The sequence below is a fragment of the Homalodisca vitripennis genome, chromosome 1 (genome assembly GCF_021130785.1).
Source record: "Homalodisca vitripennis isolate AUS2020 chromosome 1, UT_GWSS_2.1, whole genome shotgun sequence".
Taxonomy (NCBI): Eukaryota; Metazoa; Arthropoda; class Insecta; order Hemiptera; family Cicadellidae; genus Homalodisca; species Homalodisca vitripennis.
The window spans coordinates 47,277,853-47,305,850 of record NC_060207.1 but is presented as its reverse complement, the minus strand read 5'-3'; the positions used below and the strand labels follow the sequence as shown (position 1 = coordinate 47,305,850).

The 27,998-nt window shown below is 35.5% G+C and overlaps 1 protein-coding gene across 1 annotated transcript in view; it reads right to left on the bottom strand.

The window, feature by feature from the left end:
• The window catches only part of LOC124360779 (NACHT domain- and WD repeat-containing protein 1), a 95,884-nt gene extending 72,416 nt beyond the window's left edge, over window positions 1-23,468 (bottom strand). Inside the window, exons 1-2 of the mRNA XM_046814669.1 lie at window positions 22,748-23,468; window positions 698-924 (exon numbers count right to left, since the gene is read on the bottom strand). Of these exons, the coding sequence (XP_046670625.1) occupies window positions 698-924; window positions 22,748-22,815 (295 nt within the window). The 5' untranslated portion in view covers window positions 22,816-23,468. The remainder of the gene's footprint in view (window positions 1-697; window positions 925-22,747) is intronic.
• Between the last annotated feature and the right edge of the window lie 4,530 nt (window positions 23,469-27,998).

The following is a 27,998-nucleotide window of genomic DNA, read 5'->3' as shown; positions in this document are numbered from 1 at the left end:
AGTTGATGAAATATTGCAATCCTGCAGATGAAATACAAGTAGTATGTATGAGCGAGAACAAGAGTGCCATGTGATACACATTTGAAGTTATCCACTATTATTTTAGAAGTTTTGAACTCCAAATTAAATAAAACCAATGTTAAAATTTTAAGATTGTTTGTAATTCAAGCTGCACTAGAAATAAATATTCCAATTGTAACATAAGCTTTCATACAATAGCTTTTTATCATTTGGCTATGAGAACTTGGCAGTATCAACATTTTCTGGCAGTACTGTCATACTGTACCTACTATATATTTTTAATGGGAAGGCTGGTTTCCTTTTTATACTTTTTTGTTATTTAGTGTCACTAGTCTTTGAGATTATCTTATAAAACAGAATTGGAGTACATCAGAAAAGAACAAGATTGAAAATACTGAAGAAACGTGCTAGTCAAAGACAGGACCTCTCATTTGGATTCAAAGTCAAACACCTTAGTCTGCGCTCCACAAAACTGATAAACTAAAACTATGAGGAATAAATAACTTATTTAGGATTTTCTGACTTTTGAGGAGATTATTAATAATTAGTATTTTTTTAAATTTGTGGTATAAGAAACATAATATACAGATCTCTTCATGATATTTTGGGTTTCCAAATGGCAGGAAATAGAAAATTAACGTTAGTATGAAAGTACCAAATCATGTACCCAACTTACTAGAGTAGCTGGAGGTTGCGACACTACGGAAGTGCTTAGGAGTCTTGTTGCTAGCTGCGGTGGTGCTGGGCCCAGGGGCGATTGTTGCCGGGGCAGCAGTGGTAGTCTGCCGGGTCACGGCCTCCACAGTGGTAGGCTCCAACACCACCCCTGACTTCAGGGATGAGGCAGCCTTCTGTTCCTGCTCTGGGGGCTTGTTCTTGCATGTCACCTGGTAGCTTGGGGACCTGGGAACAGGTTTGATACAACATTACTTGAAAAGAACAATACTAAGTGTATCATACAAAGATATATACTGGCCTATTGTACTGTACATATCATACACGTAAAGAAATCATTCTACTTACAACTATAATTATATTGTTTTGTTTTAATCTATTGATCTCAATGTGTTTTAAAACAATTTGTAATTCAGCAAGGACTATTTACATTACTTAAATTTATGCCCTAAAAATATGTTTGTTTTATAAAAACCTAAATTTATACTAAAAGCAAAAATTTCAAAAATATAATACACAATATTACAAGAAACACCATTATATAGAAATAAAATATTGAAAAACACTTTTTACCCAATACAAAATATTAATTACTTTAATACACCATTCCTTACACTTGAAAGAAAACAGTTAAATGGATTTTTACTGTTGAACAACATAAATTAAATTAAAACTAGTAGTTCACAGAGTTAATATACAATTTGTTTCAATGTTATCTTTCCTTCCATTACAACAAATGAAGTACCTAACTATTTGTTTCATTATCTATAGTCTATTCACCCAAAAACAATGGCCTTTTTTGTAAAATTTGAGTTTAAAATATTAAATTTTAAACCATTTTCATTTGTTTAGTATAAGTCTCTTTGTATAGTATGAATATTTAAATAATTTTTCTGAATTACGACTTGAAATAAACTGAGTAACAGATAAAGAATGAAAGGAATTTGGTTTTAAATTTATTACCCCCAAAACTTATTCCAGAGTATCCTTATTCTTTAGTCTATGTTGTCAATAAGCCTAGCCAGGTATTTTACTAATACCCACAGTAATATATAGTAAAACTTTCTATAAATTTTGGATGAATTTGGTTGTCAATAAAAAATCAATTTAAGTATTCATATTAAGTGAGAGGAAACCCGGGGTACCAAACCTTAAATGCATTGCTCAACATAGTTTGTTTCAATAAGACCATGGCCTTAGTTTATGCAAACAACAGTATTTTACCAATAAAAGAATAGTTTGCTACAAAATTCTAGGTTATAGGTGTCGCTGGAGGTACACATAGAGCACTTACATATCTCCTTAACATTAATTATAATACAGTTAACTTCAACATGCATTTCTGAGTAAAGAACCATCTAAATATTTTAAACTAAAAATTTACAAGACAATGTTTTAATCCTAGTTAAAGCACTGTTAGTACAGCCCCTGCCCTGCATTGATGGTGACGAGCGAGAAACATCCCTAGTGATCCTATCAAGTAATAGATTCAAATTCTATTCGGTCAGATCACGAAAAATAAATTCGCCTTATTTCAAAGAAAAAACGTTTTGGAGGACAGATAACAGAATCTAACCAATTCTCCAAATTGACTGCCGTCTTATCAAATGCATCTAGTATGTGTATTAAGCCTTATCAAAAATACGAAACTGTCTAGTCCTAGCCTGTATGCCGACGTGTTATAGACGATACGTTGGACTGCATACGACAATGTTGAGTAGCAGAAATCACTCTTAAGCGACACGAGTATCACCACAAGACTATGGCACTGGGTCTGCCTCATTCTTCTTCCTTCCTATGTACCATACGAACGAAAAAGTGTTACAATGCTAGCAATAAAACACAAACTTGTTGGTATGTTATAATGATGTAAACTAACATCTTCTAAACTATTATTAGGTCTGGAGAAACAGTGATATTCAGCAGCATAGGGTATAACCTGATTTAAAGTGATGCAAAGTAAAGAAATGATGCCTGATGGCGACAATCGGGCACATCAAAATTTTCACATTTCAAAAAGAACTCTTCAACCAAGATCAGCAAAATCAGAGTTTGTTGTTGGTTCTACAGTGGTTGGATGAATAAGTTATCATACAAAACAACAAAAGTTAATGTGCTCATTGAAGTGTTACAATCAGACCAGTACATCATTATGTGCTATTTTATGTCTCATTGTGTTAAATATATTTTATGGCACCCATCTTAAAACGTTTTATTGGTTAAGATTGGCTAACGAACTCATACAAGCTGTGTGAAAATAAAGCTCCTGTACCTAGTTTAGTCTGGATATATTGCAAACTTAATTACGGCAGTTATGTATTCACAAACTCGCGTTATATTGCATAAGCCTATGTACATTCGCATCGTTGTCTGTCTGTCCTTATGGGCGATACCTCTTGATAGAAATGCATTAGGAACTTGGTTCACAGCTTCCTCTCGATCCTTAAAAGAGCTCTATTGATTTTGGGTTCGAAAGGTCAAAGGGCAGCAAAGTTGCAATATTAACTCCGTAAATAAATGCAAAGAATTGTAATACTCTTTACGTCATGTCAGGTCATGATTTTTAGTAGTACCTACCGTTTGCCGTGTCCTTAATAATTAAAAAGCATTCGGAGATACGAAAGAAAGTCCTTAGTTTTGAATACACTATTCTTAGGGTCAACTCTGTAATAATATTTCCAACAGAAGTAGTACAAATAAGTTTTTATGGAACAAATATTTACTTATTGCCTTAATTATTAAATACAGTAAATAACCGTTATTTCTATGTATTCAGTGAAAAGCCGTCATTTAATTAACCTGTTCCGCTGAGTGGCAAGAAAAGGCGAGATATCGTCGGATCTGCCAGCGAGGCGCGGTGCGGAAAGGTGAAGAGGTGAGGTGGTTTATCGTAGTATTTGCGGCAAGACGTCAGCAAAAGATGGTGATAAATGGGGCGGCCCAGCTGGGAGGGTTGTTTGCGTCAGGGGTGACGTCAGCGGCTGAGTCGATACCTCCCCGGCCTCAGCCACAGCTATACACGTACGTAGTACACGCAGGACACGCCTGCGCTGGTGCTCACCACGTACTACTGTACTGTACTGACTAGATAACCACTTAGCACTTTCGTGAACAACTTATTACAGATAAACAAACTGAACATGTACAAGTAAAATTTAACTTTGTTAAAATTATCTACCCCAAAATGAACGGTTGATTGCCACTTACATGTACTTGCTGTATGTTACACAAGAAAATATAATTTCTTCAAATACGAGAGTAAGAAATAAACATAATCCATATAACAATGTTAATATTGCGCTCAATTTCTTCATAATAGACTGATTGAACAAACGATTATATTGGTGAATATGACAAAACCTCATGACAAGCTTTGTTTGTTATCTATAACATTATGGTACAATACAGTGTAACATTTAACTACTGTAAAATATTATGGCAACGTTATTCTAGAAGACGTAATTTATAGAATTAATTGTATATTCGGTTGAAAAAAGTTGAGGGACATTAACTGTTTTACGGAACACTATGTAGCCTATATGAGTTGTTTCAGCATTAAAATAATAACATGAAATAATACGTAATGGAAACCACGTTATTTTTTATGTATTTAAAATCACAAATATTAAGTAGTTTTGTTTTTAACAGAACAAAAGTATGACGTTTTATAAATAAACTAATACATGTCAGCATCCTACTCAACGTAGTTGTTGTCAGCAGTTTTCATCTGCCTCTAACGGGGCAATCGTACGAGTATGTACTCTGGTATGAAATGCGATCTGTCTTCTAGTATTTATGAACTTGCTTAGCGATTTGGGGAAATCCCAGTATGTTTGGCTGATCTAGGGTAGATTCCACAAAGTTTTAAACAGAGACATCACCCGGGACTCTAACATAACAACGAAGAACAGAGAATACAAGAAAGAACGGAACCCTAACATGATCTTTGGAACTCATACCTCTGAAGACTATCCGAATACGTCCCTCCATGTCAGCTCTCTTGTACCTTCATAAGAGTATATCTACAATATGTCATTAAACTGTGAGCGTTCTCATAAAATAACAGGGAATTTATGGTCATTTGAAAATATTCCTATATCTGCACTCTATAGAGTAGCCTATCGCTGCCGCTGAGCAAATTCTACATCTATCCAGCAGGGTCACATGAGAACCAAAGTGAAATTTTCTATCATCATTTAAATGAATCACGGCCATTTGATTAAAAGCTTATATATACAGCGTATCTTGGTTTTGTGCTCCAAGTCATGTTTCATCCTTCCTGCGACAGAGGGTTATCTTAAATCTTGACTGAAACCGTTGAGTTATCCTCGAAATCTTTCATAGTATTCCGAAGAAATCGCCATTTTCGTACATATTTATGTTCTGACGGTCCTCGTTCTGGTATCATGCGAATTATAACGGAGGCATCATCTAGAGTTATAAAATAAACTGTGAAATGCGTCAAAGTATCACTAAAATAATTATAGTATTATCGTGAAATATCAATCTTTGCACTATATAATTTCGGTCTGTTTATGAATGGGTGCCGAATTCCCAATGAGGTTGCCGCTGAAACCCAAACATGAAAAATTATAATAATTTTAAAACATCAATGTCTACAACTCACCCCATGTCAATGTCAGTGCATGGTTCCTCCAACAGAGGGGGTATCTTGAAATCTAAGAATAAAAGTAAAATATCCCGAAATATCATTGACGTAAAAAATATCTTTATTCGACAGCTTTAAGCTAAGAATGGTGTCACAGTTTTACAAATAAGTTTTATAGTCTTTCGCTGGCACGCTGATAGAACTCTTCATATGGAGGGTCTCTAAGCAGCCAATTCCGAAGTCTTGTTTTGAGAGTGTTGGGGTTTCCGTTCTATATCTCCTGCGGCAGTCGATTGAAAAGCCTTGCTCCTGCATATGTGGGTTTTTTGGAGTAGTGAGTCCTCCTATGGTACGGTAGGTTGAAGACCAGCGCGTTCCGAGTCCCGTAATTGTGGTTGCTGTCATGCCTCCTTGGTACCAGTTTGTGGGCATGCAGGATCACCTCCAGGATGTAGATTGAAGGAACAATGAGGAGTTTCTCTTGGCTTTAGTCCAGGTAGGATCCGTACTGCCCACTTCTGAAGTGTGAAGACACTCTGCACGTTTTCTCTGGATGAACCAGCCCAGAAAACTATACCATATCTACGATGGCTCTCGAAAAGGGCATGATAGGCCATCTTGGCTGCTCCGGGTGTGCTTACTGTCCTAATTCGTTTAATCCCGAGGACTGCAGAGCTAAGCTTCAGACGCAGATCACTCACGTGGTCCTTCTAAGAAAAAGCGTCGTCAAGGATCACTCCCAGATGCCTTGTTGACTCGACGGCTTCAATGTTAGGTGGTCCAGATACGTCCCTCTTTGCTTTACCCAAGATAAGTTGTGTGGTCTTACTTTCGTTGAATACAAGATTATTAGCTGTGCAGTATTCTTGGGCTAGACTGATGGATATGAAATTTGATACCTCTAGTTCCTCTACGGAGCTATGACTGTTTAGAAAGACAGTATTATCAGCGAACATTACTGCCCGACTGGATTCACTGACGTATTGAGGGAGATCGTGGGTAAACAAGGCAAACAGGGCCGGCCCTAAAACCGAGCATTGCGGCACGCCCCTCTTTATTTTCTGGGTTTGAGAGCGTACGCCTCTGGAGACACCTTCAGCTATTTCTGTCAGCTCATTCAATTGCTCCCGGCCTCTCAAATAGCTGCTGAACCAGTCAAGCACTGTGCCCGAAAGGCCCAATCCTTTGAGTTTTGCCAGGACCTGGTCGTGATCAAGGACATCAAATGCTTTGCTGAGTTCTAGGAAGGTGTTGACTTCTGTCCTATCGACTATCGAGATGATCAGCTATGAAGTCAACAACGTCATTTAGAGCTGTCGTTGTTGATCTTCCAGGAAGAAATCCGTGCTGTCATATCATCTTGAACTCTAAGTGACGCTAAATACATTTCATTTGGAGAAATCCCAATACGTTATGTTTGGCTGTTCTGAACGGATATCATAATGAGAAACCGTGAAATTCACATGGATCAAAAAATGGCGTCACCGTTTGAAAACAAACCAAAATTTGTTGGTATCACTGAGGTATGTTAATTGTCACTGAAGGGTAAGACCGATTTACTAAAAATGGGAAATTACTTCTAGCAGTACTGAGATAAGCCATTGTTATTCTTCTATTTGTCAACGTTTACAACAACGCCTGGACTTATTTTCTCCTGTCTGGATTCCAAGGAGTTATCGGGCATGTTTAATTCCTTTTCTCTCTCTTTTTAGTGTAGTCCATTGCCACAGGTTGTAGTTACAAGCTACAATGTAATTATACTAATTTCTTTCTCATCTGACAATAAACTTCAATCCTCGGAACGTAGTTTTATAAACTTTGTAACTTACAACGATGGCAAATGTCCGAATTACTGTACCTAAATCCTTTCAAGCATATTGTACGTCATTTCATGCTTACTCTCTGTAAGACACTTTATAAAACAAACACTAATTAGCCTACTATTGACCTAAGTAAGGAATAAAAGTTACAACATGTCTGAACACAGTAACCAATCATTGACAACTGACCAGTGTCCAATAGTAAATGGCGATCGTCATGGCAGAAACAAGATGGCCACAAATTTGAGAACGGGTATGGGCATTTTTAAAAACGTTTTGGTATAACTGAAAGTTGGTTGATATCCGATAATATAGTTTCCTTTACAATTCTTCGACAAAAACGAACTTTAAACAAATATAATAGTTAATTATAAAAACAATTTGTAGTTTAATCTAAGAATAATTTGTTGGTTTGAAAATTATTATTAGATTTATTCCTTAACATACAGCTTACAATAATAATTTTAACATAAGTAACATTTAATTTATCCTAATTAGGTCATTGATGGTTCTTAACTTATTGTTTAAGTTAATCCAATCTACAATCAAACAGGTAGTGTTATGGCCATACTGATTTACTTAATTAGGCTATTACAATACATATGTGGTATTACTAATAACTATTTTGATGTCTCATAAATGTAGCCTATTCCGTAAAATTATATCGTGAAAAGTTTTATAAGTGATCTTATTATCCGAAATGAAAAATCAATGCGTTAGAAAATGATTTAGTTTTGGAATGTTTTTCAATATTAATATTTGCCTTACAATTCCACAAGTTAACATGTTTCTATACACTTGTTTGTTTTATACTATTTGCTGACAATGTTTAAATACAAAACGTACATATTTTGTCTTTGTTTATCTCATTTCAAAATAAAAATAACTGATAATAGTTGAAACATCTCGTGCAGATATGTGTGGTTACCAAAAGTTGGAGACCAAAAGTAAATAGCCATGATATAATATTGACTACTTAATAAACTGTTATATTAATCACAGTCAGTACACTTATTTACGAATATACAGTATCTTTAATCATCCAAATACAAGAAGAGTGGGCGTATACGAGTACTTAGTATTTATTATGGTTCAGTGTTCACATGCGCTAAGTGAGGCACGAAAGGGAAATGGTCTGTACAGCTAAATATGTGAGTAAAAGATAGAACAGGGCTTGATGTCATATTCTCAACAAATCTGTAGGGTTCCCTAGCATCAGAATGCATCATATGTCAGTCTTCTTCTATCATTTTAAGGCAAATTAAAATGGCTGAGTAAATATTACTTGTAAGCAGGAATTTATCAGTGCGGTTACCTTGTACTGTAAACACAATCACATAGCCTACACAAAGTATTTTCAGTAATTCAGATGGTATGCTGTAAATAAAGTTAATCAGAAATATAACTTGCTATTTGTAGACAGATACAGTCTAATCCAATGTGAGAGAAGAAAGTCTGTCTATTTCAGATGTAGAGCCAAATATATTCCTTTCTGTAATAATTTTTTTAAACATTTTTTTAAAGAAAAACAAATACGTCATAATAACTAATAGTGCTCAGATGGTTTGCCAGCCTATTCTTTTTACATAACATGTCATGGACAGTTTAAAACAAGGCGATGTTTCCCGATCCCTTTTTTTACTTTGTTCTATCCATACACATAGGGGACTAGCTTGTGCGATGGTCTCATCGAACAGATTAAAGGGAAAGAGTCGGTACAACAATACAAGGTCGATAATAATACTAAAAAGTGCTACGGTTACAGACAGCATTTGTACCTGCGCAATATTTAACTGAGCTTCAAAGTCTGATTCTTTTATGGGGCAATCACCTCTTCCGATTAAAATCTAACCTAGGAAGTAAAATGAAAAACCGGTTCATGAACTACGGACATAATGCCGCCGTTAATGTCAAACTTAAAGATATCTTACATTACATAAGAAACATTTCAGTAAAAAAAAAAAAAAACAAAAACAAAAAAAACAAAAAACAAAAAAAAAACAAAAAAAAAAACAGAAAAATCAGTAAAAATATTAAGTTTAAAATATAGATTATCTTTTTATTAGAATCTGTTGAGACATAATATAAAAATGGATTTTTACGATTGAAATAAACAAACAACTGTTCATGTATTTTTCAACGGATTATAAAAAGTAATGTACCACACATTTTGGCTTTTTACTCCTACGAGTTTGTCTTATTGATGACTAACGGGTTTATACTCAGAACATTAGTCCGAGTAAGTTTTCTAAAATTCAGGATTATGAAATTTTGGACTTAGATTTAAGGAACTTATACTAGATTAAGGATACAGTGTTTAATTTAAGTTAAGCATAAAGATTGTATTACAATTAAAGAATAATAATTTTATTATAGGTAGCTCAAGTTTAAGAACTGAACTAAGGTTAGGTTTAAGGATCAAGGATGTCCTTATTGGACCTCAAAGATTGGGGTTTTACAATGGCTTTAGGTTGAGGACTTAGTTATAGTTCAAGAATCGTAACAGTTTTCCTTCAAGAAGGACGATTAGTAAAATCGGGTGTGCGAGCGGTTTAATTTCGAGACTCACGGATGAACGGATGATAATGAACTGTAGCTCAAGGATGATATTGTAACCCAATACGATGACTTAAGTTTAAAGTTCAAAATGATACGTACATTTTTGGAGCTGAAAATGATTTTTTTATGTTCATTTTGAATAGTAAATTAGAATCCTAAAGGACAGCTAGGTAGTCCAACTTAGCTAACGTCATAAAGGTATGCTTAATGTATGAATTTTAGATTGGTTACTAATGACTAAATGGAATTTGCGGACTTATTCCAAAAAACAAATACATCAGTACGAATGCAATATGGAAAATGTCGTTTGAAGAACTACGGGTAGATCCTCAGTGCCTCTACATAGTAATATACCAATATTTTGAAGATATGGAATTCTTTTTGTAGCCTTAAAAAGTAAGATTTGTTTTGATTAGGGGACCTTGAGCATTATGGTAGACTAATTGCTGCGAAATACAAATTGGTTATTGTTGGAGATGATGTCAGAAGTTGATTTAACGAAGTCAGCTAGTGATTCAGAGAATTACAGTACCAAAGGAAAGAGACAGATCAAGGGGTTAATAATAAAATTGTGAACATTCGTTCATCCATAAGAATGATAAATGTTCAAAATTACAATTTAAATACTCCTTTTTGGAATGCAAGATTTTATGTGGAGAGTTGTGGAAACTGCGGAATTTATCAGCTCTTATATCAGCAGACGCTGAGTGTACATTCCACTCGTGGCTATCGACCGACTGCTCTTCTATTGACAAACTGTGGAAGTAAAAGTAGCCGATTAATTCCTGCATTACTAAATACTTTTCTCGGTATCAACACTTCAATCAATAACGAGCATTTCATTACCTGTCAAACTGTTCAAACTAGTTTGTTATTGAATTTCCAGAAAAAACATACAAGTTTGTTTGAAGGTTTCTTTGACAAAGGAAGGATTGTGAAGGAAACAGAGGTTTTCCAGACATTTGCCATCATTCAGTGAAACAAGAAATCAGTAACACTACGTTTTGAGATCCGATTGCAGATCTCGAAACGTAGTGTTATTGATTTCTTGTTTCACTGAACGATGGCAAATATCCGGAAAAATCCTGTTTCCTTCATACAAGTTTGAATGAGAGATTAGTAATAATCGATAAATAAAATGATTTGGTTCTAATATTTAAACGTAATATTCAAATATCGAAAAGGTGTACGCATCATTGGCGTTCAACGTGATGCCATTATCACTTATCTTGGGAGAGTCTGTAAGCCTGAATTTAATACTTACATTCCACGTTTTCCCTTAGAGAGGGCAGTTAAAATATTAGGCGACCCTTATAGCCTGAACAGGCCCGTGCTGGGTACGTCGAAAGGGCGGGGGACAGGGGTGGTGAGGGCGCCAACCAACTGGGACACTGGGGGGTATGGAATACCCCTCAGGTTGGCGGGGGGTCCGGGGGTTCCCCCCCCGGGAATTTTTGAAAAAATAAACACCTAAAAACGTGTTTTTAAGTTACATGAAGCACATTTTTCTTCAAGCAGTAACGAAGAAAATTTACACTTTAGCAAAGACCTGTTCATTGTAAAAATATTACAAATAATGCACACAAATCAAAGATACAAAAAAATTTAATAAACCACTTAAATCTGCGTTTTTTACCTTATTTGACACTTACAAATTGTAATGAACGAACATTGCTTATTTTTGTGCATTATCAATTTAAAAAATAAGAATGAAATCAATAAATTTGAACGTATATACCTCGAACAAGGAAAATAAATAAATGGTTGCAAACACTTTGAACTAATTAAGTTGTTTATGTTTTCAAGCATCTCCTCTTTCCTACCCTCCCCCAACACGACTGCGTTATAGAATCGCCCACTGCCACTGCGCAAATGTGTAGACCCGCTCAGTCAGCAATTCGGCAAGGCTTACATGTTACATTTTAAACAACATTTTAACTCATTTTAACTCAAACGAGTTTCCATCGTTTGTATTATAGTGTCTACAACACAGTTATAGACAGTTATCCTGAAAGAAGTATCTTCAGGAGAAGAGGCAACACTTTCATCACTACATTTTTCACCGGCAATTTTTTTTACTATCCTTGACCTTGACTTTTTGAATGTAGTTTCCATCATCAAATCTTTCAGATCCTCAAATTCTGAGGACGCCTCGATCTTCTCATTGAATTTCCTAACGAATGTGTGTGCTGCTTCTAGAGTTTCATAAAACCTATTTCGCAGGTCTTTCAGTCTTTCAATTGCTGACTCTATTAGCCTCCAGGCTTGAGCAAAGTCAAGATTCTTCGTTTGGAGGTAGTCTGATAACGGTGTAGTAACTTTAAATATTTGCAGGAAGGTCATTGCAATAACTGTTGTTTCAAACTCTAGAAACTTACTAAGAAGTCTGTTGCACTACTCCTGACTGTAGTGTTAAATTCAGGGGACAAGGAAATCTTTTGTAACGCTACGGTCAGTTCATGGAATACATGTTTGGCTTGATGTGAAGGGTCAAGTGGGGTGCTTGTTGTCCAATTATCAATCCTGACAAATATCTTAGTGGTAGCATCACTCTTACTCCGTCAACGTGTAGCACCAATAGCGCCGAGTTTAAAAAAAAGGATTTTCTGCTGAATAAAACTGTTGTCTCTTTAATGATTCCTTTAAAAATACTTGTGCCTCTTGGATCAAACCAAAAAATGTGATCGTTGAAGGAAGTATTTGTGCTGTATCAGTAAGAACTAGGTTTAAAACATGAGCGTAGCACCAAGTGTGTATATGGTTCGGAATTCTCTCCGACAATTTCGCAGTTAAGCCTGCATAGGCTCCACTCATATTTGACGCCCCATCAAAAGCATTATCTATACAATTTTCCACTGGGATTCCGACATTTTTCAATGTATTTTCTAAAGAATCCATCAGAGCATCGGCTTTAGTTGATGATACACATTGTAAAGCTATCAGTCTTTCCTGCACTTGGCCTCCGTTTACGAACCGAACAACGTATTAACATTGATCATTTCCTGATATGTCTATTGTAGTGTCCATTAAAATGGAGAAGTTTACCGCTTCCTTCACTTGAGATGATATATTACTTACAATTTCATCACAAAGAATTTTAACAATTTAAATCAATGTTGTATTGCTGAGAAATGTCACGTGGCTACCTCTTCCGACTACCTTTTTCTCCACTCCTGTTTCCTTTTCCTTTTTAGCTCTTTTCTCGAATTATTTTTGGCTTTTTCGTCTAGTTTCAAGAGGGCGCCGGTTTACCTTTAAGGCAAGGGCGCAGGGGGACACGTCCCCCTGTCCCCCCGGGCCTGAGCCTGAAATATATTTACAAAGCGTTCGGTACATGACGTGGCACTGGCTCAAAAATGTACAATAATAAAATCCACTACAGTTTGTACACGTATATTTATTAATTCAAATTGTTAATTTAATTTATGATTTTGAATTTAAAGTACATTTTAAAACGTAGCACTCTAACAGAAATCAAATTAAACAAAACATTGTTATAAACAAATTAGTGTATAGAACGTAACAATATCAGCAATTATTTCGTATTCGGGTTCAGTTTAAAACAAAATGTGGAGTAAAAGTTAATATTACGCCCTACATAAAAAATTGTATGTTTAAATAATTTACTGGACTTTGTTTGCGAGGGCCGCAAGTAAAGGTATGTTATTGTTAATTGTCTGCTAGATTACAAAAGGGAACCTAATTCCCCATTCTCTTCACTCACTTTGAATAATGTTTTGACACAATTTAGGTACTCGTATAAAAGTTTTATAATCAGAATATCCCAGATTCAAATAATGTAATAATCTTAACAATTTATTTCGTATGGGAGGATGTATTGTTTCAAAATACGGTGTACTTTTCTAGATTTTTCGATTCACCAAACACAAAAAGGCTTTAATAGGTGCAAACGATATAGTTTTTATAAAGAATTATTTCCCAGCTTTGTATGTTTTTAATGCTGTAAAATTATAACGTTTGATTATATGAACAAGAATTACATGCAGCCATTAAGAATTTCCATGAAATTTAAATATATTGATATTCATACAAGCAGAAGAGAGCTGTAATTTTGTAATAAAATTATTACTGCAATGCCAAAACATGTATTACATTTAGCAAGGAAAATTAAGTATGGAATATTTCATTATGAAAAGTAGTTCATCTTACACTAGTATTTTGTCAATATCTTAATAAAATAAACATACCTTTATTACAAAAGTTAAGATGATAAACTGCTGCCTATCAGTGTAAAGAAATGATGGCTACATCACATAAAGTTCATCAAAGGCCTAGTACTGCGATATATTCCATCGGGAGGGGAAAACGATGTTGTACTACCTTGTTTCTTATTTCTGGGGTTGTGTTTCCTCTCTACATATTCAGCAACATTGATAACACCCTGCCAATCAGTTACCGTTGCTAGACTAGAAGCTGGTGAGAAGTGGCCGATAGATATATCAAGCTCTCCTCTTCTTATTCCAACATTTTATAGAAGATGTGGTTGGTGTCATCATGCTCTGACACGGGTTCACGAGTTTCATAATGACAAGATAGAACTCATCATATCACAACTAGTGGCAGATTAAAATGTATTTCTCCATACTCTCGCCATACCAGCTCCCGTAAGCTAATGAACTTTGATGTTTTGCGACCTCTTGTTTCTTGCCAGCCATTGAGATACGTAGGCTACCTGTGCTCCAGAACATGTGAATTCCACATTTCCTTCGAAAACTAACTTTGTCTCGAATGTAAGTAAATCAATGGAATAACACTAAATAATATGGTTTAGTGCAGGGATACTCCCACTATGAGATTGGAACAACTGTATCAAGCAGCATTATAGATTGGCAGGTTCTTAATTTAAACAGGCAGAAGTTGGTGTCAAGATAATTAACGAATTGTCTGGCAGGTGTATTAAAGTAATAATTTTAAAGCATTAATGATTTTAATCAATTCAATACTTAATTAAAACGGTTATTGATGCTAAAAGAAGTTTTGCATGAAAAATCCTTTAGCCCTTCATTGCTGTAGAAGAACAATTAGAAATTAGTGTTATAGCAGTGAATGTAAAATACAGGCTTTTGATAACTACGTTTTAATAATATGTTCCTTGATATACGCGAAACATTGTGTATCAAAAGAACTCCGTATATGTATTAATTACATCTTCAGCGTCAGTCACGAGCAGGCCATGTTTGGATCATAATTGATTTAATGCAAATTGGTTAGTAATTTAGAAGGTTGGTAATTTAATCGATACGAAGTGGTTTGTAATTTAATCGATACGAAGTGGTTTGTAATTTAGAATAAAATGGTTTAGGCTTATATCTATAAGTTAATATACTATCATATTTTTGAGTCTATATACAATCAAGGATTTTTTTGTGATGATGGGGAAAAAGCTAACGCACCATCAGCGAAATTCGCTGGTAAGTGAGACTTGCACCCACTGCGGCCCAGGCATATCTCCCTCTCAGTACAGCTTTTCGTATTACTGCAACGGGTGCCTACTTAAGCTAACAGAGGGCTCCTACAGTATCAGGCCATAGGTTGGGCAACACCGGGGCTGTATTAGATTTATTATAATTTCTTGGTTTTCAGCAATTATACATAGCCAGAGACAGTATTCCATGTATATCTGTCAGAGAACATTTCACGAACAATGTTGTCCGGCGAGAGTTGGTCTTTGGCGCTCACGAATTTCCTTTTTTCGTTTCCCCACCGTCTGCAGAAGAATAACGTGTGGTTGGCATTATCGTGTCCGCATCCCTCTAGGGTCAATCCGAGCTTTTACATTCACCCATCTAAAACAGGGTACGCTCGAAAGTTGTCATGGCCGGTGGGGTAGAGATTTACCTCTCCGTGTTGTCGCTTCACCCATGCTCTGAGGTAATCAGCCTGACTGACCTATATCTACAGTCGAGGTGCCTGTACTCGGTGTGTGTGAACGTCTCTAGGTTCTTTGCCAGATAACTGCTAATGCTATTGTCACGATTAAGTAAGGCAGTCGAAATTTTGGGCATGCTTATTTATTGAGAGAACACATTAACCGACACACACACACACACACACACACACACACACACACACACACACACACACACACACACACACACACACACACACACACACACACACACACACACACACCTGAATACACTACTTGTGTGCTTAATATTTAGTATAACAAGCACTTAAGATATACTATGTCACATATAATGCCACGCTATGTCACAAGGTAAGTCAAGATTGATGTTCTGTAAATTACACCTCGTTAGCCTCATGCAGTCCTTTATATGAAAAAGTTAGCTCAGAATACAGAATGCTTACATTATTCAGTTCACTGGGTCATACTTTACTTATTTGTGTATGTATGTGTGCAGCCTGATATTATAATGAGGCCAACTGCTGATAAATATTCGCGATACAAGGATAGTTATGTAAATACATCAATATCACGTAACAGGTTACCGCCAATTGTGACTATACAATTACAACCTATAGCCCTACAAACTATGAAGGCAGAGGCTATGAGACTGGTTAAACCCGCGATATCTCCCGCCCTTATTGCATTTGAGAAATAAAGATTATCGCAAAACCGAAGTGAATACTTAGATCGAAATTGCAGAACTGAAAGGACTATTTAATATTTAACTAAGCCCATATTAACGTAAAAATACACAACATTCAGGTTTCTAAAGCATGCCATTTTAAAGAACTATCTAGAGTAATAGTCCTATGTTTTTATTGTATGGCGGCATTTAGATATTGAAATAGATAACAACATAATCCGGAGGGCTTAAGTGTACGAGTTACAAACTCTGAAATTTTACGAAAATTGTACATAATTTAAATTGAAAATGCTATAAAAGGCTACAGTTATTAACTATAGTTCACATTTCCAGCTACCCTATTTAAAATAATAGAGAATATACTGTCGTGTTTCTGGAGATTACAACATCAGTAAAATGAGTTACTACATGTTTCCTGTATGATAAATAATAATATACTGTAATATATTATTATAATATTTTCAGGTATTAAACTGTTAAGTTACTGACTCACACATGGACTTGTAGAGTCTTTGAACTACCTGACTGTCATACCTCAAAGTCGTTTCTTTACCTGGTACATAGTTTGACGGTGACTGCGACTGATATAAAATATTATACAATTGTTATCAATATTTACCTCGAGTAAAGGACAAATACAAAAATTCAAGTTATTTGATCAGTGAGATTGATTTTTAGTGTATGATATATACATTTACCTTATGTAAATAGGTTTTAGAGTGTTTATTCATCATCATAAAAAGAAAGTGTATTTTCACCGTCCTTTACTCATAGCTACGCTAGTCTTCACTGATTTCTCTGCGGACAGCACTGGTCGGAACACAATTTGCCGGACGTACGTTGGTATTAGGAGCCTAACAGCAATTCAGTAACCAAATAAAAACAAATTTGAGGTAAATCGTGTTTTAGCTGCCACAAATTTAATAAACACATTTAATTGTAAACTGTTGAGTTGGCTCAACATAAGCTAATAATTATAAATACAAATGAATAAAGAGCGTTAAATGAAAAATGTCTCTGTGGGTAAAAAAGGATATATATATATCTGTAAAATAGCATCACAAATGTGTTTTAAACAGCTCTTCAACAACTTACATACGATTTTGAAACCACAGTGTCATTGCTCATGTCAAAATAAGAGGATCTGCCATGCAAAAATCGATTTCATAGACATTGGACGTTTCCACGATGGGTACTGCGACCAGACAGTACAATAGCAAGAAGTAGGGTATATTAGTTATTAGTCATTGGACGTTTCCACGATGGGTACTGCGACCAGACAGTACAATAGCAAGAAGTAGGGTATATTAGTTATTGGACGTTTCCACGATGGGTACTGCGACCAGACAGTACGATAGCAAGAAGTAGGGTATATTAGTTATTAGTCATTGGACGTTTCCACGATGGGTACTGCGACCAGACAGTACAATAGCAAGAAGTAGGGTATATTAGTTATTAGTTATTGGACGTTTCCACGATGGGTACTGCGACCAGACAGTACAATAGCAAGAAGTAGGGTATATTAGTTATTAGTTATTGGACGTTTCCACGATGGGTACTGCGACCAGACAGTACGATAGCAAGAAGTAGGGTATATTAGTTATTAGTTATTGGACGTTTCCACGATGGGTACTGCGACCAGACAGTACAATAGCAAGAAGTAGGGTATATTAGTTATTAGTCATTGGACGTTTCCACGATGGGTACTGCGACCAGACAGTACAATAGCAAGAAGTAGGGTATATTAGTTATTGGACGTTTCCACGATGGGTACTGCGACCAGACAGTACAATAGCAAGAAGTAGGGTATATTAGTTATTAGTTACGTATGTAACCATCCTCTCGTGATAAAATTTTTAGTGGTTAAAAAGACTGTGAATACTATCTGTTCAGATGTATAATATCTCAGAAGTAGTCCATCCAATCATATTTTAGTCATTGTAACAAAAATAAACATTGAATAGTTACATTTGGTATCTAATGATTTTATGTGTAACACTAGATTATGGACACACACATCTGTGTTGTATCTACTCGGCTATGTTTGGATATATAGGTTCATTATTTTTCATTGGAAATTAAGGAAAGACATTTTTGCACCTTTTACAACGTTTTTAGATATTACAATATGACGAAATTAGGTATTAGATATTGTTTGCACTTTATAACAATATTTATTACTTTAATGTCCAAAGACAATGCAGTAATGGTTCAATCTGGGTTACAGTTGGAAAACACATTTTGTTACAGGCTGACTTTGAGTCCTACAGCGCTGAAAGTAGTCATTTGCGAATTTATAATCATAGAAAGAAAATATCATGGTTTGATTATTAAAATAATATGATTTTGAGAATTTACTAGGTTATAAAACACCGTGTGAAGATGTTGAGATGTACGATGACGGTTCTCACGCAGGCTAAGTTTCCGAGTGTCGTCCCCCTTCAATTTGTTTAATTTGGACACAACTGACGACGTTTTATGAATTAGTCAATAAATTAGGAACAATGTAAAACGTGGGTTCCTTTCCCATAGTTTCCTTTCTCTAATCGCTGGGATAATAAGGTAGTCTCTAACGATCAGTCGCATACTGAGCATGAACATTAACTCTAAATCTTATACAATATTGTTCGCTGGGATAATAAGGTAGTCTCTAACGATCAGTCGCATACTGAGCATGAACATTAACTCTAAATCTTATACAATATTGTTCGCTGGGATAATAAGGTAGTCTCTAACGATCAGTCGCATACTGAGCATGAACATTAACTCTAAATCTTATACAATATTGTTCGCTGGGATAATAAGGTAGTCTCTAACGATCAGTCGTATACTGAGCATGAACATTAACTCTAAATCTTATACAATATTGTTCGCTGGGATAATAAGGTAGTCTCTAACGATCAGTCGCATACTGAGCATGAACATTAACTCTAAATCTTATACAATATTGTTCGCTATAAAAAATGTTTCGGCCACCGATACGATAAATGCATGGTAATGTAATAAAATACGCTACTAAATACTACATTAAAATACATACATAAAACAGCAAAAGAAAATATTTTCATTTAAATTTAAATTTATCAGAGATTCAAGAACGTGCCTTGAAGAAACAGTCAATTTCAGTGTGGGGGTAATAAATTGAAATAGCACGACCTCTTCATTTTTCTATGGAATCGGTTAATTTAAAAAATGCAATGATGAAAGCACTACTTCGTTGATACTTGACGACTCATGGAAGAAGGGAGATATTAAATTATCTTTAACCAATAGTACATAAAGGATATTGGCATTTTTCAAATAATAAACTGAGGAAACACGATTCTTCAAATGTAATTTCAGGAGCAATATTGTACAGGAGCAGGGAATTACTAGTAATGTGGTTCTGCCTACATGAATTAACACAACTGTAAAGGCGAGCATTTTTCCTCTGGCAGAGATGGGATAGTTGCCCAACGGACGACGACAGATTCCCTCCTAAAACCCTACTTCCCTACTTGATTATTATCAACAGATTTCGCAAGCTGAGGCGAAAGTGTTTCTTCGGAGTTCCCGCAAAAGTCAAAACTGCAATCGTTAAATCCTTAAACTGCTATTAACAATCTTAATAAAAACATTGTAAAAGACTGAAATAACAGAATAATGAAGACTATAAAATGTTCCATGTGTACGTATATAGTTTTTATTCCATGTGTTTAATATTTAACGCCTTTTATGTTAGACGCATTTACGCAACATTGCACATTGTGAAAGGATTTTGTTAAAGTGCAGTTCTCCAGTTGAGCTACAAACTATTAAAGTGGATGAATTGGTGTTATTTATTTTTATTATGATTTCAAACACAAATATGAATGAATTGTCTTATATTTGTTACAACACGAGTAGATTATCTGGTTGTAACCCGTTAACCTACTGATGTCTATATAGGACACCTCAACATGGTTCATTAACTATCTTTAGCCATCGTTACAGCAAACTTTACATACAGACGCGAGTTGATATATTACTCCAAACTGGTCATCGAAATTCACAATTTTAGATCAATCATTCTCTACGATCATTAAATTAAAACACATGGATTCTATACACAGCGATAACACTTTATTAAGGTTTGTACACTCATAATAAATATAAGTACGGCCTCTTGTCTCGGTCTCGGGGACATGATGCTTCTGGTTCACTACATGTCTGCGACCATAGAGGTGGAAAATAAAATGTTTTACGGAGGGAGAGCATGGCGAGTCAGGGAATGAGTCCGATCGAGTAACTACGCTAAATATATCGGTTTTGCATGCCGGACTTTATTGATCTGGCAAAGCTTTTCAGAAGTTTTAAAGCACTGAGACCTTGAAAAATAAACTGTCTACCTGAATAAATATTTTAACAATGGGCATAAAGGGTTTAAGAGCATTGGACGAAACTTCAGTTTAGATACTTTATTTCGGATACCAAAGATTAGATACTCTGACGAAGAAGTTAATATTATTTCACCAGTTAACGAGACTTCCGCTCGACATTCCAGTTACGTCGGTGCTTCTAGAAGAATAGAAACCAAAATGCTAACCAAACAGTGGAATCTTGATAAAATGGGTTCCTGGAGGGCAAATATTTTTCAAAACTTATCAGTGATTTATTTCCCATTGACTGTTTTCTTTCTTGGATTGAAATGACTGTGGGTGAAATAATAGAAAGGTTATTCAGAGTGCCCAAACTTAATTACACAAAACAAACGGCGTAGTGCTATTGTTGACAAAAGAGCGGTCACACAAAACCAATAAAAGACTTGTAGCTGTTATCATATCACAAAACAACAGAAGCATTTTAATCAATCAAATTTTGCGTTCCAGCACGTTTAGTTAATTTAAGTACCAGGGAAATAGCTTAGTTAAAGGTTGCTTAACACCACGATTCACACCTTGTGGCTGTCCTTTCTCTCAGGACCCGTTAATCTTCGTTCTTATTAGGAGGCTCCGGTCAGCCCAGGAATACCCCTGGCCTCGGCTCCTCCTTGCTCTCAAGCCTCCCTGTTATATGCCGATAATCCTCTAGATTCTTAGTACTTGCTCTAGACCTCTAAGCCGTCTATCATTCAGAGTCAAATCACTGTCAATATTCATTCGGCATATTAAATGTGGTATCTTTACTCATCAAATGTTTTGGTTGCCTCGAACTGTGGACACTTCGAGCTTCTGGATCCTCTTACTTCTTTTTTTTACTTCATTTTTACTTTTTTTACTTCTTTATTCTATTGTACCAGAACTAATTACTTCTCTCAAGTCTTCCTGTTATATGCCGATAATCCTCTAGATTCTTAGTACTTGCTCTAGACCTCTAAGCCGCCTATCATTCAGAGTCAAATCATTGTCAATATTCATTCGGCATATTAATTGTGGTATCTTTACTCATCAAATGTTTTGGTTGCCTCGAACTGTGGACACTTCGAGCTTCTGGATCCCCTTACTTCTTTATTACTATTGTACCAGAACTAATTACTTCTCCAGAAAAAAACGCGATCTATTGTTGTTCATAAAGTAAACATTCTGTTGTGACTATACTGTTTGTTTTGTTTAATTAAGTTTAGATAATTTATATTAACCTTTCTGATAATTTATAATAAAACTAAAAAATATCGGTATTTATTGTGTTATAAATTTATGTCATAATTTGCTAATTAATAAAAGTCAGTGAAAACACATTGGGTAGTAGAGTGAAACGCCGCCTACTGCATCAGAATACGACGATCCAGTCAGAAATGGCAGCGCATAATGTACTTCACAATGTGTACCTAAAACAACCCGCCATTTCTGATTGGATAAACCTTTTGAGATGCGGTTTGCGGCATTCAACTCTACTAAGTGAGCTCTTTCAAATGAGGTATCACTCGACCCATGCTTCAATTTAAGATTTCCATGTTTTCCTCTGTGGGCCGTCCCCCCATGGTTGGCATGTCATGGTAATAGCAAGGAAAACTAGTTTACATAGCCATATGACACTGTGCAAAATTTATAGATGTTATCTCCTATGGTTTTTAAAATATTAAGGCGTACCCATACTTTTCAAACACCCTGTATATATTATTTGAAGGAATATATTGGTTTTGTACAAAAGTACATAAAATTGCATTGTTTTTATCTTATGCGAATGAACGTTTAACTCAAAGAAGTCTTTAATTGAATCAACGATACAATTTTAACTAATATAAGTTCAAATGCTATGTTAATTTGCGTTATATTTAATTTAGTGCGCAAAATTTGAAAATAAATACTGATTAAATTCACAATATTGATGTTAAATATTAAAACTATTCAAGTCTCGTTAAAAACTATTACTGGTCTAGACGTATAATTTTGTTTCAATACGATTAAAGTATTAATTTACAATCTTGAACTTAAATATCCAATAGTATTAGTGACGTGATCACGAATTCGATATGGGCAATAACACTACAAGCGACTCAACTTCTATTGATAAATTAGCGTTTTACTCACTCTTCCGATCGCTGAGAGGCAGTATCCTTGTCTTTGTGTCCTTGTCCAGACGAACAACTACTGCCCATCTTTCTTCCCTCCCAATTATTTTGGCAACAACTCAGGTGCTAACACATTTCAACAGATGTCCCGTGGAACGTCACGACGCTGCTGGCGCGCACTCGATGCTCGAACAATTAAGTGGTCAATGAATACGAATTGCTCTGAACGCGTGTTCCACTCATTCCATTGCCAACAGACGAGCGTCGGCAGCAGAACCGACAAACAGCAAGCAGTAGCAGTACACCACAGTAGCAATAGCACCGTAATCAAGTGAGGCGGACGCTTGACATTCTGACTCGAGCCGCCTACGCTGTGGCTGTGACAACCTATTTTTAACCTTAGCTTATTTAGGCTTGACTGATTATTACTATCAACAACATATGCTCACTCGTGCCCGATACAGAACTGCGGTGCTGCAAGTCACATAAATATTTATTACTAGAGGGATACACATTTCCCAGAGGGGATCCAATTAATACTGTTCATTAATAAATTAATATTGTTTTGGATAGTTTTATTCCCGGCCGTGGACGAAACTGACTGGTCTGACGACTGCTGCCACATGACAAGGTTCACTACACTACATTAACTGGAAACGGAATCAAATTTATTTACAAATTGATTGAACCGTGCAATTATTGCTGGCTTCCTCCACAGCTGCAGTCCTTCGCTAGCTGTCATAACACACGACTGAGCACTGTCGTCTGCACAGCACCGCCCCTCGCCGTCGCTAACAGGATTGCCAACCCAGCGCGCTCTCCATTGTATCGACAAATATCCCTCGCACCACCTTTCCGGAAGGAAGTGCTCACTTCTGTTGAAAGCCGTGTCGGGAACTCATCGTTTAAAAGTGCTTTCACAAAAGACGTTCCACAGTTTTGACCTGACAATCTTGACTTTAGAGGGGATCTTGACTTTGAGAAGTGTGACAGTTGTACAAGTGAATACTTTTTATAAAGCACTGGAATAATACGTTCCTGTTAGGCACGTAGACAATAGTAAAGATCCGCAAGGTAACATTATTGGTAACGGATTACAAGATTCATTATTGGTATTTATTGGTACCAATAGTAAAAATACTTACCACTTCAACTGCGAGTATATTACTGAACGAAAAGAGCATATCTGCTACTCAATCGCTGCTCTGGATAAAGTGCCCGAATTAGACACTATTAGAGTACATATGCTATGCATTTATACCGAAATTAGAGAATTATCAATACAGCACAGAAAGGGTGGATGACATGTGAAATAAAACGATACATTTTAGGGCAAGTTGCTTATTACAATTTATGTCAAATGCGTCCTTGTAACATACATTTTATTAAGCAAAAATTGTCTATTTTAGAGCCTATCTTAGTTTTAGGCTCATGCGAACAATATTAAACCTCAAATACGTTCACGCCCTTGTTTGTCATCTATAATTATGAGTGATATCTCATTTTAATTATTTCTAAACGCTTTTTTAGAGTTTTGATATTGTGTTCCGTTTTCAGAAAAAATTTCAAACTTTTTGAACTTTATCGTTTAAATAATTAAAAAGAATACGTTTCCTAGAAAAACGATAAATATTTATTTATCGGGAGACGCATTCAAACGGGTTTTTAGTTTTTCCATATCATTGTTTAAATGTTCGAAACGTGTATACTTTACAACAACCTAAAGAGCGTTTTGGTATATATTAATTTTACTTTACAATGAGCCATCTCTCATACCGCTACGATAACAAGTAAGGACGTAAAACTTAACACTTTACTTAACTTACTTAGGACTTAAAATTTTTATGATGGGGGAGGGGAATCAAGTAGTAGATGCTCCTTACTTATTGGATTTGATATTCTTCATTACCCTAATTTAAAAATAAAACCGTCCAATAATTGGGGTTACATGCCAATTGGGGTTACTTTTTATGCAATTTGAATCTCTTCAATGTTATGCCGGTTTCTGTAAAGTGTTACAATAAAACCTACGACAGATTATTCTTTTAAAACCGCTAAAACATTATTTGCATTTATAATATTGAATTAGCCAAAAATAATATAAAATATCCATACTGTAACGCAATCCGTTTAAAATACGATTGCCTTCATAAAAAAAACAACAGTTTTACAAAAGTGGTTGAACTCGGGCCCTTTTTTAAAGTTAACATATCATTTCTATTACATATTGGTGTATTTTTGTTCTTATTGTGCATGCACGTTTAAACATATTATTTGTTTATTTCAATATTTCATTACTGTTCCCAGACTATCTTTGGTCGCTAATTTACAAATCAAAGAAGTTTAAGAAAAGATCTATTGAGAGCTCTAACTTTGAATTCTAAGATAAAGTTTTTTTGGATTCCATTACGGCCAGTATTACTGTGCTGATAAAGGTAAATAAAATTGGCGTGATATCAGTAAAGACACGTATAACAGACAAGAGAAACATAGTATATCCTGTTTTTGCTCTGCGTGTTTCCTTTCCCTCCCCCTTTACATTGTTTACTAGGCATCAAGTCGGACAGTAAGGAGATCGCATGAAAAAATGTAAATTAGAGCTAAACGTTATATAAGAAAGTGAAACAATAGAAGATTTCGTGTTACTATCGTGGCAGCAAATTTGTCAAAATGCTCACAAGCCAACGCATGTCCTGTCAAACTTCGTTATCGCGGCCTCAAGGTTGTGGACGTATCACTTTACTTCGATTGATAGTGTCGCTGTGTTGCAATTTGTCAGTGATATCTGGACCGTTGTATAAACAGGCGGGAGGTCGAACAGGCCAGGAGAGTCCGAGTGTGTACTACGCACAGTGCTTGCAACTGTGTCAGTACAGTTATGTGTCAGTACTATCCAACTCCCTGTTTCTGATCCCTATGCGCTATTTACCCTTAATTTTCAAAATTAATGCAAAGACCTCGAAGAAGAAAGATTAAGGGACGTCTGTCATTAATAGTCCGGTCAATTTAGCTCAAAAATAAGGTTAACCTTGCATTAACTCCCAAGAAGCTGAAAATTTGCATATATGTTAGGGGCACCATTATTATGAAATTGTGAAAAGTCCCCATCGATCCCACGTCTGCAAAAATTGTTATTCAAGGTCAAATTTCGCAAAAATGGGTTTTTGGAATTTTACAGCGAAACTGTTAGTTTTATGATAAAATATGTCAGACAAAATTTGTAGATAATGAAATTATCTACAAAAATTGTCCTTACGCTTTTTTCATAACACTAACAATTTTTGAGGAAACACAATTACACTTTCTTACGCTGTATTGTCTATAATACGTACACGTTTCCACGCCACCTTTGAGGTAGTGTACCTAGCGCGTACCAATACACTCGAAAGAGTACAATTGCACCAGCAAAACGCCAACATGAAAAGGAATCACTATTACCTATCAAAAAGGTCCTCCTCGTACTAGAGCACGTGTAAGTGAGTCATATATTTCTTTTGAAAATTGTTGTTTATTTTGCGGCGATGTGTTGAATGAGGAATACGAAAAGAAACAAGCACAGATTAATCTCGTCGTAAAGTTTGTAGCATTAAAACTATTTCATTTTAAGACTCAGTCATGAAAGCAGCTCAGTATTGCGTATTAGGCCCCCCATCCACTTACAGTTCGAACTGCAGTTCTTGAAAAACTGCAGTCAGAACTGTGAACGGTGGACTGTGGACTGTTGAAAAAATGTTCACGTCAGTACGGACTGCAGTCGCGGACCGCAGTCCGTTCGGTGGCCGTGGTTGTCGTGGTCAGTCTTTCCGGTGTTTTGCCGTAGGTGTGTACTTTGTAGTTATTATTCGTTATATTATTTATTATATTTTTAGTTATATTATTCGTTTTGTGGCTGTAGGAAAAGTGCATTCTAAGTTCTTATCGTATGTGAAGTTAAAGTGCAATGTCTACGTTTGAAGATTTGGCAGCATACGCTGTAATAGCGGTAGCTATTAAAAAACGCAAGAAACGAAGGCATCAAATGTGGAAAAAAAGAATGGCTTCAGAGGAAGAGATTTAACCACGTTCACCTTCTTAGGGAGCTTGAAGCATATCCTAGAGACTGGAAAAACTACTTAAGAATGGACGAGAAAACGTACTTTGATTTATTACGTATAGTAACACCATTGATTACCAAACAAGATTACAAAAATGAGGGAAGCCATTACACCACATGAAAAAAACTGACTGCGACATTGCAGGTATCTAAGCACTGGCAGAACAATGGAAGATTTAAAGTTTTCAACGAGAATTTCCCCCAAACATTAGGAAGAATAATTCCAGAGACCTGCTCAGCTATTGTCAAGGCCTTGAATGACTATTGCAAGGTTAGTAGCCTAATGTGTGTTTCAAGTAGTTTTGAAAAATCCAAAATATGAAACCAGATAAAAGTTAGAAAAAGAAATAAAGTAGGTCTTTGTTGTTTTTCGAATGCCAACATACTGTTAAGAAATTACAATATTTTTAATCTGCTTATGGATTTGTTAAGGTACATAGCCTACACATTGTATTATGTCACTACTTTTTGCTAATTTTAAATTACAACTCCAGTATCTCTAACGATTACGAGTTCATTTCTGTGTGCACACAACATTTAAACCATTTTTATAAAGTAGTAAAAGGTAATGAAACTCATACAAAATTATTGTAAAACATTATATTATCCATACTTGTATTTGTTGCGTTGTACAAACAACACATTTACTTTTTATAACAAGGAAGAAAAAGTAAAAAAATCAATTTAATTAATGTAAGTATAAAGATAAAAAGTAATACGTACCTATGGTGTATGTTTAACCACAAATGAGTAAAGTAATAATTATAAAAACTATGACACTGTCAAACATAACATTGCAATCTAGTATTACAAAACACATGGCAGCTCACAACAGTACCGCATATGAATAAAGATTAAAGTGTAATTTTAATTGAGTGCCAAAATATTTTCACCACAAACAAAAAAAAAAATAATAAATGTAATTTGTTCAACATATAACTCTCAATGTACTCAACTACTGGAGTAGGCTACTAAAAAACCGCACAGCTTGGGTTGTGAAAAGTTTTACAGGTTTAAGCCTACTTGTTAATAATAGAACACTTAATTTTAGATTTGTATAGTTGACACTGAAGCCAGACATTGCTGTATCATCATACATTGGTTCATAGGTTGATCTACCTCCTGAACTTGGGGTAACACTAGCTGCCGATGGTGTTGTGGAACTTGAGTAAAGAAT